Source organism: Nerophis lumbriciformis, linkage group LG01 (assembly GCF_033978685.3).
Source record: "Nerophis lumbriciformis linkage group LG01, RoL_Nlum_v2.1, whole genome shotgun sequence".
NCBI classification, from domain to species: domain Eukaryota; kingdom Metazoa; phylum Chordata; class Actinopteri; order Syngnathiformes; family Syngnathidae; genus Nerophis; species Nerophis lumbriciformis.
Window position 1 is genome coordinate 62437240 of NC_084548.2, and position 15523 is coordinate 62452762.

At 37.7% G+C, this 15523-nt stretch overlaps 1 protein-coding gene across 1 annotated transcript in view; it reads right to left on the minus strand.

The window, feature by feature from the left end:
• Positions 1 to 15523, minus strand: part of fgd (faciogenital dysplasia) — a 148733-nt gene that overhangs the window by 44811 nt on the left and 88399 nt on the right. The window contains exons 2-3 of the mRNA XM_061923500.2: positions 7431 to 7589; positions 578 to 752 (exon numbers count right to left, since the gene is read on the minus strand). Coding sequence (XP_061779484.2) covers positions 578 to 752; positions 7431 to 7589 — 334 coding nt within the window. The remainder of the gene's footprint in view (positions 1 to 577; positions 753 to 7430; positions 7590 to 15523) is intronic.

A 15523-nucleotide genomic window follows, 5' to 3' on the forward strand; every position in this document is an offset into this window, starting at 1 on the left:
TTTATGTGCCGTCAAAGTCGGTCCCGTCCATCGCTGCTTGCAGCTTTAATTGATTTTATCTTTGTACTTTCAAAATAACATCTCGAGATCAACTTCAGATCTATCTGTCAGACACACAAAATATGTCATATTTCAAAGTGTAATATTTGATGTAAAGTAATTGGAGCCTTGAATATGTCAATAATTCATAACAACATTGATTTTGCGAGCAATGACAGTTTTAAATAAATTAAAAAAAACAGCCTGCATGGCAGCTTTGTGTTATTATAGAGTCAACATTGCAACTTTTTCTTATTTAATTTCACCTGTTTGCTCTTTTATTTCACTTTGTTATGCATTTATTTTGTAGTATTTTGAAAAAGTGCAAAAACATGAGCTGTGGTCCACACTTTGGACACCCTTGCACTAAAATGGGATTTATTTCACCCTGCCAAAGTCTACTCAGTCCTGTTTGTGTCTTTGGAGGAAATAAACGCCAAGTGATAAAGAACACATCTGATCCAAGTGTGCTAAACGTGGACGACAATGGTCCTGGGTCCAACTCAACCATGCGGTGATGTCATAGTCCAAGTCTCACCTGGAGTTTTCAAAGCGCTCGATGAGCAGCCCCACCTTCTGCACCTCCCTGGCAGCGCCCGACTTGGGTTTGGGTGGAGGAGGCGGAGCCGGCAGAGGCCTGCAGGGCGCTGGAGGGATCCTCTTGGGCTTCTTGTCCTGCCCCAGAGCCAGCAGGTGTGCAGGTTTAGGGGGCACTGCGGCCGGCGGGAACACAAACACACGGAAGACAAAAAAGTGAGACTTCAAAATGTAGGACTGAAAAACCCCAGAGAGGAAACCTCCATGATGAATCCCGACGAGTCTCAGATCATGAAAATATCGATGTTGAACTGAAGGCTGCTTCGGTCGTCTGACAACTTCCTGATTTCAGAACAGGAAACTGACGTGTGCATGAGTGCTGTCACACTTCCTGTCAGACTGAAACACACACTGGACTATCTTAGCGTGCAGACTGTGCTCTTGTTCCAGCTGTTGCATCGACGTGACAACTTTCTGACAGCCGCCAATCATTTCTCTCAAGATAATGTCAAAGTGTATTTATTTAGGCATAAATATATCTCTATTCAACATATTTAGTCCTTATTCGTTTACAGTCGTGCTCATAAGTTTACATACCCTGGGAGAATTTATGATTTCTTGGCCATTCTTCAGAGAATATGAATGATAACACAAAAACCTTTCTGCCACTCATGCTTAATGGTTGTGTGAAGCTATTTATTGGCAAACAACTGTGCTTCCTCTTTTTAAATCAAAATCTTAGTTTAGTTTATTATTCTTCGGTCAATGGTCAACAAAATAAACAAACAGTTGTACATTCATAGATTGAAAATGAAAATGTTGCAGACCGAAAGGGTTTAGGCCAGGGGTCGGCAACCTTTACCAGTCAAAGAGCCATTTTGACCAGTTTCGCAAATTATAGAAAACAATGGGAGCCGCAATTTTTTTTTGAAATTTTAAATGAAATAACACTGTATACTAAGTTTTTTATGTGCCTTGTATAAACCAGGGGTCTCAGACACGCTGCCCACACCTTTATGTGGAATTTGAAAGCTGGTGCGGCACGCGGGTTTTAAATGAATGGCCCAGCGTCATGCGCGCCGTGATGGTACAGCATATAGCACCCACTACAGCCAGCGTGCCTGATCAACCACCCTTTCTATGGGGCTTCCGCTTGCTCACGTAGGTGACAGCAAGGCATACTTGGTCAACAACCACACAGGTCAGACTGACGGTGGCGGTATAAAAAAAAACAAACTTTAACACTCTTACTAATAATGCGCCACACTGTGAACCCACACCAAACAAGAATGACAAACAAATTTCGGGAGAACATCTGCACCGTAACACAACATAAACACAACAGGACAAATACCCAGAATCCCATGTAGCCCTAACTCTTCCGGGATACATTATACACCCCCCGCTACCAAACCCCGCCCACCTCAACCCGATGCACAGAGAGGGGGGGGTTTGATGTGTGAGGGAGCAGGGTTGGGGTGGGGGCGGGGTTTGGTGGTAGCAGGGGTGTATAATGTATCCCGGAAGAGTCAGGGCTGCATGGGATTCTGAGTGGTTGTTCTGTTGTGTTTATGTTGTGTTAAGATGCAGATGTTCTCCCGAAATGTGTTTGTCATTCTTGTTTGGTTTTGGTTCAAAGTGTGGCGCATTATTAGTAAGAGTGTTAAAGTTGTTTTATATGACCACCGTCAGTGTAACCTGTGTGGCTGTTGACCAACTATGCCTTGCTGTCACGTATGTGTACAAGCAGAAGATGTATAAAGTATAACAAGTGTTGGGCTGGCACACTGTTAATACAGATTGTAGACGGCGCCAATAGATGTACCATCATGGCACGCCTTTATTACAACCGTAAGGGTGAAAATCGGTGAATATTAATCCCGGGAGTTCTCTGCGAGAGGTACTAAAATACGGAAGTCTCACGAGAAAATTGGGGGGTTCAGCAAGCGAGCTGCTGAGCCGCATCAGAGTGATCAAAGAGCCGCATGCGGCTCCGGAGCCGCGGGTTGCCGACCCCTGGTTTAGGCTGAAGTTGAACACTTATAGCGCCTAACCCTATAAACAATGTCAAGTACAAGATGAACTTCCGAAAATTATGAAATGTCTTTTGTACAATATATTATAAATACACATTATACACAATATGAACACTGTTCAATTATATACACAGTAAAGGCATGTGAAATATCCTTATACGCGTGTTAAACCTTTGTACCAATTTATATACTATATACAAACAATTATACTTCCATTATTATTTGTATCCCACATTTAGTATTTTAATTAACATTGATCATAGTATTAACTACTGTGTTGATTCAAGAGTGATATATTTTTCCAAGACATTGGTCTTAAAGTGTTTTTTAAATGTGTGAACGGAACTGGAACATTTTAAGGAATCATCCAAGCTTTTCCACAGTTGAACCCCCCTGACAGAAACACATCTACTTTTTAAGCTTGTTCTTATCTTAGCTTTCTGGAAGACAGCTGAACCTCTGAGGTCATAGGGATTCTGTCTGGGTTTGAACCTCTCCTGTAGACACCGAGGCAGCATGTGGTTATGAGCTTTGTACGTCACAATAGCAGGGTTGAGGTCAACAAGATCATGCAGTTTTAATGTTTTTAATTTAATAAACAGAGCATTGGTATGGTCATGATAATCTGCATAATTTACAATTCTAATCGCTTTCTTTTGAAGTAAGAATATAGAGTTGATGTTTGTTTTGTAATTGTTACCCCAGATTTCAACACAATAATTAAGATAAGGGAGTTTTTGATTTTATGTAACATAGCAATATTTTTTGCCATCTTTGTCTTAAGTATATTTATGTACAGTTTCCAATTTAATTTATCATCTATATAGATTCCCAAAAATTTTGTTGAATACACCCTTTCTATCTCCATATCATCAATTCTTATATGACACTGTATGTTATTTTTCCTATTTCCAAAAATTATATATTTTGTTTTATTTAGGTTGATTGACAGTTTATTGGCATCAAACCATTGCTTTAGTATGTGGAGTTCGCTCTCTACAGTCTCTAAGAGTTGGCCAAGGTCTTGCCCAGAACAATACAGACTTGTATCATCAGCAAAGAGAATACAATTGAGTTTTTTAAAGATTTTGCAGATATCATTAATATACAATAAAAACAATTTTGGTCCAAGGACAGAACCTTGGGGCACTCCATGTGTTATAATCTTTTTATCTGAATCTACATTGTTCATATGCACATACTGTTCTCTACCACCAAGATAACTTTTCAACCAATCATGAGCAAGACCTCTAAAACCATACCTCTGCATTTTGTTTAAAAGTAATGTGTGATCGATGGTGTCAAAGGCCTTGCTCAGTAGCTCAATAAAAACGCCAACAACAAACTCCCTCTTATCAATTGCAGTGGTTACCTCCTCAACTAGTTCCATCACTGCCATGGAAGTGGACCTGTTTGGTCGAAAACCGTATTGGTGTTCACTTAGCAAGTGATGCTTATCAATAAAACTACCTTGGCCCGCGGCTTTGTTCAGTTTTAAATTTTGGCCCACTCTGTATTTGAGTTTGACACCCCTGATCTACATCAACAATATGATCATTTACATCAACAATGTAATCATCTACATCAGGGGTGTCAAACTCAAATACAGAGTGGGCCAAAATTTAAAACTGAACAAAGCCGCGGGCCAAGGTTGAATAAATTAACCTTTTTGATAGGGACCCAAACAAGTTTTGCATTAAATATTGAACAAGCAAGGCTTATATAACTTTATAGTGACATGCAAAATCGAGTTTCAAATAATAATAATATTAATAATAAAAAAATATCAATGGCATATCAAATACAATTTAAATAAAAATTGAATGCCTCTTTTCTATTTGCAGCCTTCTGAGGTAAATATCAACATTAACTTTTTCCACAGACTAATACATTTGAAAATACAATAATGAATAAACCAACCATTTAGGACTTTAAACTGCTCAGTTTGCAACACATCTAATCTGATGTGCCCTAGCCAGACACCTGCCATCTTTTCTTGGATGCTATCATTAATGTCAGGGCTCAGGCTTTGAGCTGAGGCAACCTTCATTATCGAACGAAGGTGTTCATCAGTCATTATATCTCGTATTCCACAGTCTTGGGAGCGTGCCTTACAGGCACTGCTTTTAACATCCTCTACGAGCTGTCGTCACGTCCGCTTTTCATCCATTCTAACAACGTGCCCGCCCAGTCACAAGATATGAGCGGCCCCTGTACGCACACACACATAAATGCAAAGCATACTTCATCAACAGTGATACAGTTTACACTGAGAGTGGCCGTATAAGCAACTTTAACATTGTTAGAAATATACGCCACACTGTGAATCCCCACCAAACAAGAATGACAAACACATTTTGGGAGAACATCCGCACAATAACACAACATAAACACAACAGAACAAATACCCAGAACCCTTTGCAGCACTAACTCTCCCGGGACTGTTTATAATCAGCGGGCCAGCTCTAGTGTTAATTTGATATCACCTCACGGGCCAAGTGAAATTACACGGCGGGCCAAATGTGGCCCGCGGGCCAAAATTTGACACCCATGTTCTACATCAACAATATGATCACCTACATCAGGGGTCCCCAAACTTTTTGACTCAGGGGCCGCATTGAGTTAAAAAAAATTTGGCCGAGGGCCAGGCTGTATATATACACATATATATATATATATATATATGTATATATACATATATACATTGTCTTTATAATCCGTTTTGTCATTTAACATCAATTAACATTGATGTTCATAAACATTTAACATTGTCACGTTATCGATGGGAAAATTCATTTTTAGACAATATGATTTGCCTGAGCGGCTAGGAGACACCGAGAGTAACAAGTGGTAGAAAATGGATTAGAAAGGAAAGATTTAAAAAATGAAATAAAAAAGAAATTAAAAAACAACTTTTTTTTTAACTTGGGACTTCCTGTGGACCGGATTTTTGATGCTGGGGGGTAGTTTGGGGACCCCTGATCTACATCAACAATATGATATCCTACATCAACAATGTAATCATCTAAATCAGGGGTCCCTAAACTATGGCCCGCGGGCCGGATCCAGCCCCCCAGCATCCAAAATCCGGCCCACAGGAAGTCCCAAGTTAAAAATTATTATTTTTTCTTTCCTTTCTAATCTATTTTCTACCGCTTGTTACTTTTGGTGTCTCCTAGCCGCTCAGGCAAATCATATTGTCTAAAAATGAATTTTCTCATCGATAATGTGACAATGTTAAATGTTGAAAAACATCAATGTTAATTGATGTTAAATGACAAAACAGATTATAAAGACAATGTGTATATATATATATATATATATATATATATATATATATATATATATATATATATATATATACACATATATATATATATATACACATATATATATATATATATATATATATATATATATATATATATATATATATATATATATATATATGTATATATATATATATATATATATATATATATATATATATATATATATATATATATATATATATATATATGTATGTGTGGGGAAAAAAATCACAAGACTACTTCATCTCTACAGGCCTGTTTCATGAGGGGTTCCCTCAATCATCAGGAGATGATTGAGGGAACCCCTCATGAAACAGGCCTGTAGAGATGAAGTAGTCTTGTGATTTTTTTTCCCACACATACATATATTGCGCTCTACTACGGTATCGAGCACTATTTTTTGGATAACCTTATTAAGACATATAAATATATATACATACATACATACATACATACATACATATATATATATATATATATATATATATATATATATATATTAGGGATGTCCGATAAGTTCGGCCTGCCGATATTATCGGTCGATAAATGCGTTAAAATGTAATATCGGAAATTATCGGTATCGGTTTTTTATCATCAGTATCGTTTTTTTTGTTTTTGTTTTTTTGTATTAAATCAACATAAAAAACACAAGATACACTTACAATTAGTGCATCAACCCAAAAAAACTCCCTCCCCCATTTACACTCATTCATACAAAAGGGTTCTTTCTGTTATTAATATTCTGGTTCCTACATTATATATCAATATATATCAATACAGTCTGCAAGGGATACAGTCCGTAAGCACACATGATTGTGCGTGCTGCTGGTCCACTAATAGTACTAACCTTTAACAGTTAATTTTACTCATTTTCATTCATTACTAGTTTCTATGTAACTGTTTTTATATTGTTTTACTTGCTTTTTTAAAATGTTTTTAATTTATTTATCTTATTTTATTAATTTTTTTAAAAAGTACCTTATCTTCACCATACCTGGTTGTCCAAATTAGGCATAATAATGTGTTAATTCCACGACTGCATATATCGGTTGATATCGGTATCGGTTGATATCGGTATCGGTAATTAAAGAGTTGGACAATATCGGAATATCGGATATCAGCAAAAAGCCATTATCGGACATCCCTAATATACATTCATATATATATATATATATATATATATATATATATATATATATATATAAATATATACATATATATATATATATACAGCCTGGCCCCCGGCAAAATTTTTGGGGACCCCTGATCTAAATCAACAATATGATCATCTACATCAACAATGTGATTATCTACATCCACAATGTGATCATCTCCAAAATATTGTTCAAAAAACAACTTGTCCAGATGTTTACTGACATATAATATTCATGCTTGATCACTTTTACTGCACATGAATATATCAGTTATCGACCTCCTTGACGACTAACAATCGGTATCAGTATCGGCCCTGAACCCCCCCCTCTATGGGCGGATGTTGACTGGGTACCTTGAGGTTTCTGCGCAGCAGGCGGTCTGGGCGAGGTGGTGGTCTGATGCCGCGGCTTGATGGCGGCCTTCTCGTGACATTGTCCCTTTTTTAGCAGGCGAGGAGAAGACAGGAAGTCAGCTGATCCGCACTGATGCTGCGAGGAGGCTGCGGGGACGTCTGAGGAGAAGGAAGAACGACGGCCATGATGAGCTTCATCGAGTGTGTGCATGAAAAAGTACATTTAGAAATAAGACAGTGTGAAAGAAGCAGGAAGGCGTCCAAAGTTGATTTCCTGAAGTGAGAGACCACGCCGTGTGCTCCCTAAACACTTCAAATTGTTTTATTTTGTTCCCCGTATTTTTATAAAAGGTAAGAAAGTAAAAATTATTATTAATATTAACACAAGCTAACTATTATCATGCTCACGTTAGCTTGCTAGCATGCTAACATTAGCGCGCTAACTTTTTGAGCTAGTTTTGCAACCGTTTAACCCAGAGTCATATAACTTGGTACGTGACACTCGTTAACTGTTAGCATTCAAGCTTTAAGCTAACTTAACCTTGCTAACTTTTTCATCTAATTTTTTCTATTTCCGCAGCCATACATACACCTTCGAGTCGTATAACTTGGTATATGAAACACGCTGACTGTTATCATGCTATCGTTAGCACACATGCTAAGTGTTAGCATTTTTATGTAAAACACGCTATTGTCTGAGGCTAGCTGTGCAGCTCATTTTGTACAGTTACACCTAAAACTCACGGATTCAGACCCTCGGCACAAATAGCAGGCCCGTCAAAATGTCCGCGGGAATTTTGTAGTTTTTATTACAAACCCCGTTTCCATATGAGTTGGGAAATTGTGTTAGATGTAAATATAAACGGAATACAATGATTTGCAAATCAGTTGAATATGCTACAAAGACAACATATTTGATGTTCAAACTGATAAACATTTTTTTTTGTGCAAATAATCATTAACTTTAGAATTTGATGCCAGCAACACGTGACAAAGAAGTTGGGAAAGGTGGCAATAAATACTGATAAAGTTGAGGAATGCTCATCAAACACTTATTTGGAACATCCCACAGGTGAACAGGCAAATTGGGAACAGGTGGGTGCCATGATTGGGTATAAAAGTAGATTCCATGAAATGCTCAGTCATTCACAAACAAAGATGGGGCAAGGGTCACCACTTTGTCAACAAATGCGTGAGCAAATTGTTGAACAGTTTAAGAAAAACCTTTCTCAACCAGTTATTGCAAGGAATTTAGGGATTTCACCATCTACGGTCCGTAATATCATCAAAGGGTTCAGAGAATCTGGAGAAATCACTGCACGTAAGCAGCTTAGCCCGTGACTTTCGATCCCTCAGGCTGTACTGAATCAACAAGCGACATCAGTGTGTAAAGGATATCACCACATGGGCTCAGGAACACTTCAGAAACCCACTGTCAGTAACTACAGTTGGTCGCTACATCTGTAAGTGCAAGTTAAAACTCTCCTATGCAAGGCGAAAACCGTTTATCAACAACACCCAGAAACGCCGTCGGCTTCGCTGGGCCTGAGCTCATCTAAGATGGACTGATACAAAGTGGAAAAGTGTTCTGTGGTCTGACGAGTCCACATTTCAAATTGTTTTTGGAAACTGTGGACGTCCTGTCCTCCGGACCAAAGATTAAAAGAACCATCCGGATTGTTATAGGCGCAAAGTTGAAAAGCCAGCATCTGTGATGGTATGGGGGTGTATTAGTGCCCAAGACATGGGTAACTTACACATCTGTGAAGGCACCATTAATGCTGAAAGGTACATACAGGTTTTGGAGCAACATATGTTGCCATCCAAGCAACGTTAGCCCCTGCTTATTTCAGCAAGACAATGCCAAGCCACGTGTTACATCAACGTGGCTTCATAGCAAAAGAGTGCGGGTACTAGACTGGCCTGCATGTAGTCCAGACCTGTCTCCCATTGAAAATGTGTGGCGCATTATGAAGCCTAAAATACCACAACGGAGACCCCCGGACTGTTGAACAACTTAAGCTGTACATCAAGCAAGAATGGGAAAGAATTCCACCTGAGAAGCTTAAAAAATGTGTCTCCTCGGTTCCCAAACGTTTACTGAGTGTTGTTAAAAGGAAAGGCCATGTAACACAGTGGTGAACATGCCCTTTCCCAACTACTTTGGCACGTGTTGCAGCCATGAAATTCTAAGTTTATTATTATTTGCAAAAAAAAATAAAGTTTATAAGTTTGAACATCAAATATGTTGTGTTTGTAGTGCATTCAATAGAATATGGGTTGAAAAGGATTATATTTACATCTAACACAATTTCCCAACTCATATGGAAACGGGGTTTGTATTATGCTGCAAGGGATTTTTTTAAGTGAAACCTAAATCATCCCATTGGATTAATGATGTTAAATTATGAATAAAATCTTGGAAAATGGTAAAAGTAGAAAAAAACTTTTAATTGTTGTCTTTATTGGAGGAATTAAATTTGTTTTAAATAAGGCTAATTTGTATTTTTTTATGTTATTTTTTTATTTATTTGTAACGCCTCCTGCTTTACTTTCTTTCAATTAATTAATCAATCGAAGTTGACTCAATCACAAACGTGTCAAAGGGCTGCAAAAACCACAAAGACATCCTTGGAGCTGATCCACATCAGGACTATAAAAAATTCAATGTTAACAACCAGAAGCCTTGGAAGGGCTTTGACATTTTTGTTTGTGTAAAGAAGCTCAAACTGGTAGATATTTGAAAATATTGTAATGTATTGGAAGTGTCTTTATAATAATAATAATAATAATACAAAATAAAAAAATATATAAATTTATCATGCACTTTTCATTTGACATCAAATCTCAAAGTGCTACATATTAGAAGACATAAAAAACAAATAAAAGAGAAAAAAAATGTATAAAAAAATATATATACATCACACGATTTACAGATTAAAATGAGCTGTAATTTGCTCTTAATATGCTGGTTTACCGTGAATATTTAGTGTTTAAAAATTTTCAATAAAAATAAATAAATACCTTTTTAAATTCATATTGAATATTTTTGTTTGTGAAAATCAAGCTAATATAATGGGAGAACAACAACACAGAATAGGAAAGACACAAGTCATCTCTGAAGTGAAAGGAAGGAGGAGGATGCGATTTCATAATAAAAGTACTTGTTGCCACAAAATGTCCATCTTGAGTTAAACAGTTGACAAAAAAGTTCTTATCTAAACTTTAACGACTTAACGATAAATATCAGGAAATTATCGTGCTGGTATGACTTCACGTCGATACATTTGATAACATTATAATTGCGCCAAAAAACGATCCAATGAGGCTAAATTAGCCCTACTGTAATGTAGGTGTGTTGGGGTGAGCAAATCAAGCGCTCCTTTCCCCAGTTGTGGGAAGACGCCAGCTTCCCCTGTAAACAAACACGGCGTCCACCAGGGGAAGACGTTGCGTGCGCTGTTTGCACCAAACTTGGATGGAGAAAAGACATCACGCTTCAACACATCAGACCTTGTCGGCCACCTGAGATGACTGTATCGCTACAACGATCAATTGAAATCTTACCAAGACGCTTCCCACTAAAGAAAATGTGCACAAACTACACTTTAATCTTATTTGAATAATATTACACGTGAAAAAATTAAAAAGTCCCAATCCCAGATTGATACTGGATATCGGTTTGATACCAACAAAATAACAATATGTGGTATGTGCTTGCATGTCAAATGTGTTATATCGTGTGCGATACAAGCAGTCCTGCAGCGTGTTTACTTGTGTGTGATATCATGTGCAATACAAGCAGTCCTGCAGAGTGTTTACTTATGTGCGATATCACGTGCGATACAGGCAGTCCTGCAGAGTGTTTACTTATGTGCGATGTCACGTGCGATACAAGCAGGCCTGCAGAGTGTTTACTTATGTGCGATACAAGCAGTCCTGCAAACTGTTTACTTGTGTGTGATATCATGTGTGATACAAGCAGTCCTGTAGCATGTTTACTTGTGTGTGGTATCATGTGCGGTACAAGTAGTCCTGCAGCGTGTATACTTGCGTGTGATATCAAGTGCGATACAAGCAATCCTGCAGAGTGTTTACTTCTGTGCGATATCATGCGTGATAAAAGCAGTCCTGCAAACTGTTTACTTGTGTGTGATATCAAGTGCGATACAAGCAGTCCTGCAGAGTGTTTACTTCTGTGCGATATCATGCGTGATAAAAGCAGTCCTGCAAACTGTTTACTTGTGTGTGATATCATGTGCGATACAAGCAGTCCTGCAGCATGTTTACTTGTGTGTGATATCATGTGCGATACAATCAGTCCTGTAGCGTGTTTACTTGTGTGTGGTATCATGCGCGGTACAAGCAGTCCTGCAGCGTGTTTACTTGCGTGTGATATCATGTGCGGTACAAGAAGTCCTGCAGCGTGTTTACTTGTGTGTGATATCATGTGTGATACAAGCAGTCCTGCAGAGTGTTTAAATATGTGCAATATCACTTGCGATACAAGCAGTCCTGCAGAGTGTTTACTTTTGTGCAATATCATGCGTGATAAAAGCAGTCCTGCAAACTGTTTACTTGTGTGTGATATCATGTCCGACACAAGCAGTCCTGCAGCGTGTTTACTTGCGTGTGATATAATGTGCCATACAAGTAGTCCTGCTGCATGTTTACTTGTGTGTGATATCGTGTGCGATACAATCAGTCCTGCAGCGTGTTTACTTGTGTGTGATATCATGTGCGATACAAGCAGTCCTGCAGTGTGTTTACTTGTGTGTGATATCATCTGCGATACAAGCAGTCCTGCAGACTGTTTACTTGTGTGTGATATCATGTGCCATAAAAGCAGTCCTGCAGAGTGTTTACATGTGTGGGATATCATGTGCGATACAAGCAGTCCTGCAGAGTGTTTACTTGTGTAGGATATCATGGGCGATACAAGCAGTCCTGAAGCGTGTTTACTTGCGTCACACACAACTACCTACTGTACACAAAGTACATTAATAAATAAATCACACACAACTACAACCAAAACATCTACAAGCCTCAAAAATAAAATAAAATGTTGTGTTTGATTTAATTCTCAGTAATGATTAAATAGTATTTCTGTAACGCCTGTGGACACATGTGACTTGTTGTGAGCTTTCCAACCAACTTCAGCCTGCAGCACAATGATGCTATCACACAATATTCATGCACGCAATTATTGTTATTATTAGCTCACATTCATCACAGGCTACTGGCACAATGGTCAGACATTTTAATAAATACTCAGAATTATTCATAAATAGTTAGAATTATTTCTAAATAGTCAGCATTATTAATAAATAGAATGATTCATTTTTTTATTTTTTTTTTAGAATTAATAATACATAGTCAGAATTATTTATAAATAGTCAAACTTTCTAATAAATAGCCCATCCATCCATCAATTTTCTACCGCGTGTCCCTTTTGGGGTCGCGGGGGGTGCTGGAGCTTATCTCAGCTGCATTCGTGCGGAAGGCGGTGTACAACCCTGGACAAGTCGCCACCTCATCGCAGGGCCAACACAGATAGACAGACAACATTCACACTCACATTCACACACTAGGGCCAATTTAGTGTTGCCAATCAACCTACCGGTATCCAAAATAATAATAGTCAGAATTATTTATAAATAGTCCAAATTATTATTACATAATCAGAATGATTAATAGTCAGAAACATGTAAAAAGTACAAATGAATAATAAATAGACGTATTCATAGTTAGATTATCAATAAATAGTCCGAATTATTGATAAATAATCCAAATTATTAATAAATAGTGAAAACGATTAATGAATAGTCCAAATTATTACTAAATAGTCAGAATGATTAAAAAAAGAGTCAGAATTAATAATAAATAGACTTATTAACAAATCGGCAGACTTATTTATAAATAGTCAGAATATTAATAAATCGGCAGAATTATTAATCATCAAAATTATTAATAGTCAGAACGATTAATAAATAGTCAATAATATTATCAAATAGTCAGAATGATTACAAAAAATAGTCAGAATTAATAATAAATAGTCAGAATTATTTATACATAGTCAAACTTTCTAATAAATAGCCAGAATAATAATAAATAGTCAGAATTATTGATAGTCAGAATTAATAATACAGTCAGAATAGTCAGAATTATTGATAGTCAATTATTGATAGTCAATTTTATTAATAAATAGTCAGCATTATTAATACATAGTCACACTTTCAATTAAATAGCCAGAATAGAAATACATAGTCAGAATTATTAATAAATAGTCAGAATGATTGATAGTCTGAACGATTAAAAATTGTCAAAATTAATAATAAATAGTCGGACTTATTCATAAATAGTCAGAATTAATCATACAGAGTGAGAATTGTTTATAAATAGTCAGAATATTAATAGTCAGAATTATCAATAAATAATCCAAATTATTAATAAATGGTCAAAACGATTAATAAATAGTCAGAATGATTAAAAGATAGTCAGAATTAATAATAAATAGTCCGACTTATTAATGAATAGTCAGACTTATTTATAAATAGTCAGAATATTAATAAAGTCAGAATTATTAATAACCAAAATGATTAATAAATAGTCAATATTATTATCAAATCGTCAGAATGATTAAAAATCTGTCAGAATCAATAATAAATAGTCAGACCAGTGTTGGCGTTAACGCACTTTTTGTGTCTTTTTACGCATTGAAATCAGAAAGGACGCGCAATTCCAGAAGTCTGCGCGTCCCACAGACACGGATTTAAAAAATACAGCCCGGTTTGCTTGTTTTTTTAAAATTTGATCGATTATCGCTTTCCGCCTGTGTTTAGTTTTGTTTATATTTGCCGAATCAAATTTCCGTCCCCGTTTATTGCGTTTTTATTGGTCGTAAATATTGATTCGCCGAAAGTTTGATCAATGACAAATACTGCCTCAGTTTGCACTCTGACACCTTTAGCGCAAGGGGCTGTCAAAGGAAAGACTTGATGGTAAACACTAAGGTGAGTGTACATTTTTTGAACTTCATCCTGTGCCATGACTCCAGTAAATTAGTTGTTTTAGTCTTTGTGAGTCCATGGAAACTTTTATCCTCCGCTGAAGCGACGTCGTTCGAGGATAGAGACAGGCGAGCTGTGATCTTCAAGCTAACCAGCACCCGACCAGACTCCTCCACCATAAAAACATACTTTGTAGGTCAACAAACGGGGCGAATATGTGCCTTTTGTGCGAGGACTGTTGAAAAGGAGTTTATTGGAGAAGTGGCTGACAAGTTAGCAAGTGTCGCTCGCATCACTGAAATCATTACCGTCATTGTTTACTTAAGCAAAGATGCTGACTCTGCGTTATGATGAACGCGCATGCGTCGTCAGGCTCTGGTTTTTACCGATAGACTTATCAAATTTAATTTTTTATTATCTATAGCAGCGGTGTCAAACGTCTGGGCCATTTGCGGCCCGCAGCTAAGGCTTTAAAGGCCCATGGCACATTCTAAAAATAGTATTAAAATAAACAAAAACATAATTAAAGTGGAATAAAAAAGCTTACTGTCACGGCCCGGGCGCACAGTGCGCATTCATTTGTGCGCTGCGCTGGGAGCACCTCCAAGAGCGCGCCACTCCGGCTGCAGCAAGCGGCTGCATTTAATCATCAATAATCAACGCACCTGTCGCTGATGAGAAGACCTGCTTTCTTAAGTCAGAGCAACCTGCTATCCTGTACCAGAACGTAGCTACCTGTTCCTGTAGTGGCGTGACAATCATTGGAACTTTAACTTAACAGTAAGCCAAAATTCTACAAGCTATATGCATACTCTCTCTCTGTGTTTCTCACCCTGCTGATTGATCTCGTGTCCCCTTTGTCGTATTCCAGCAGCCTACCTCCGTTCCCGCGTTACGAGCTGTGTGTCTCGTCTCCCTGTGTTCCCCTCTGGTTCTCTGGCTGCACCTTTGGACCTTGACCTCCCGCCTCGACACGGACTTTGACGCCTCTCTATCGCCCTATTCCTGCATGCTCACGGACCTCCGAGCCAGCCTTGCCCCTCTTTGGACTTCCGCCTCTCGCGCAACAATACTGGTAAAACT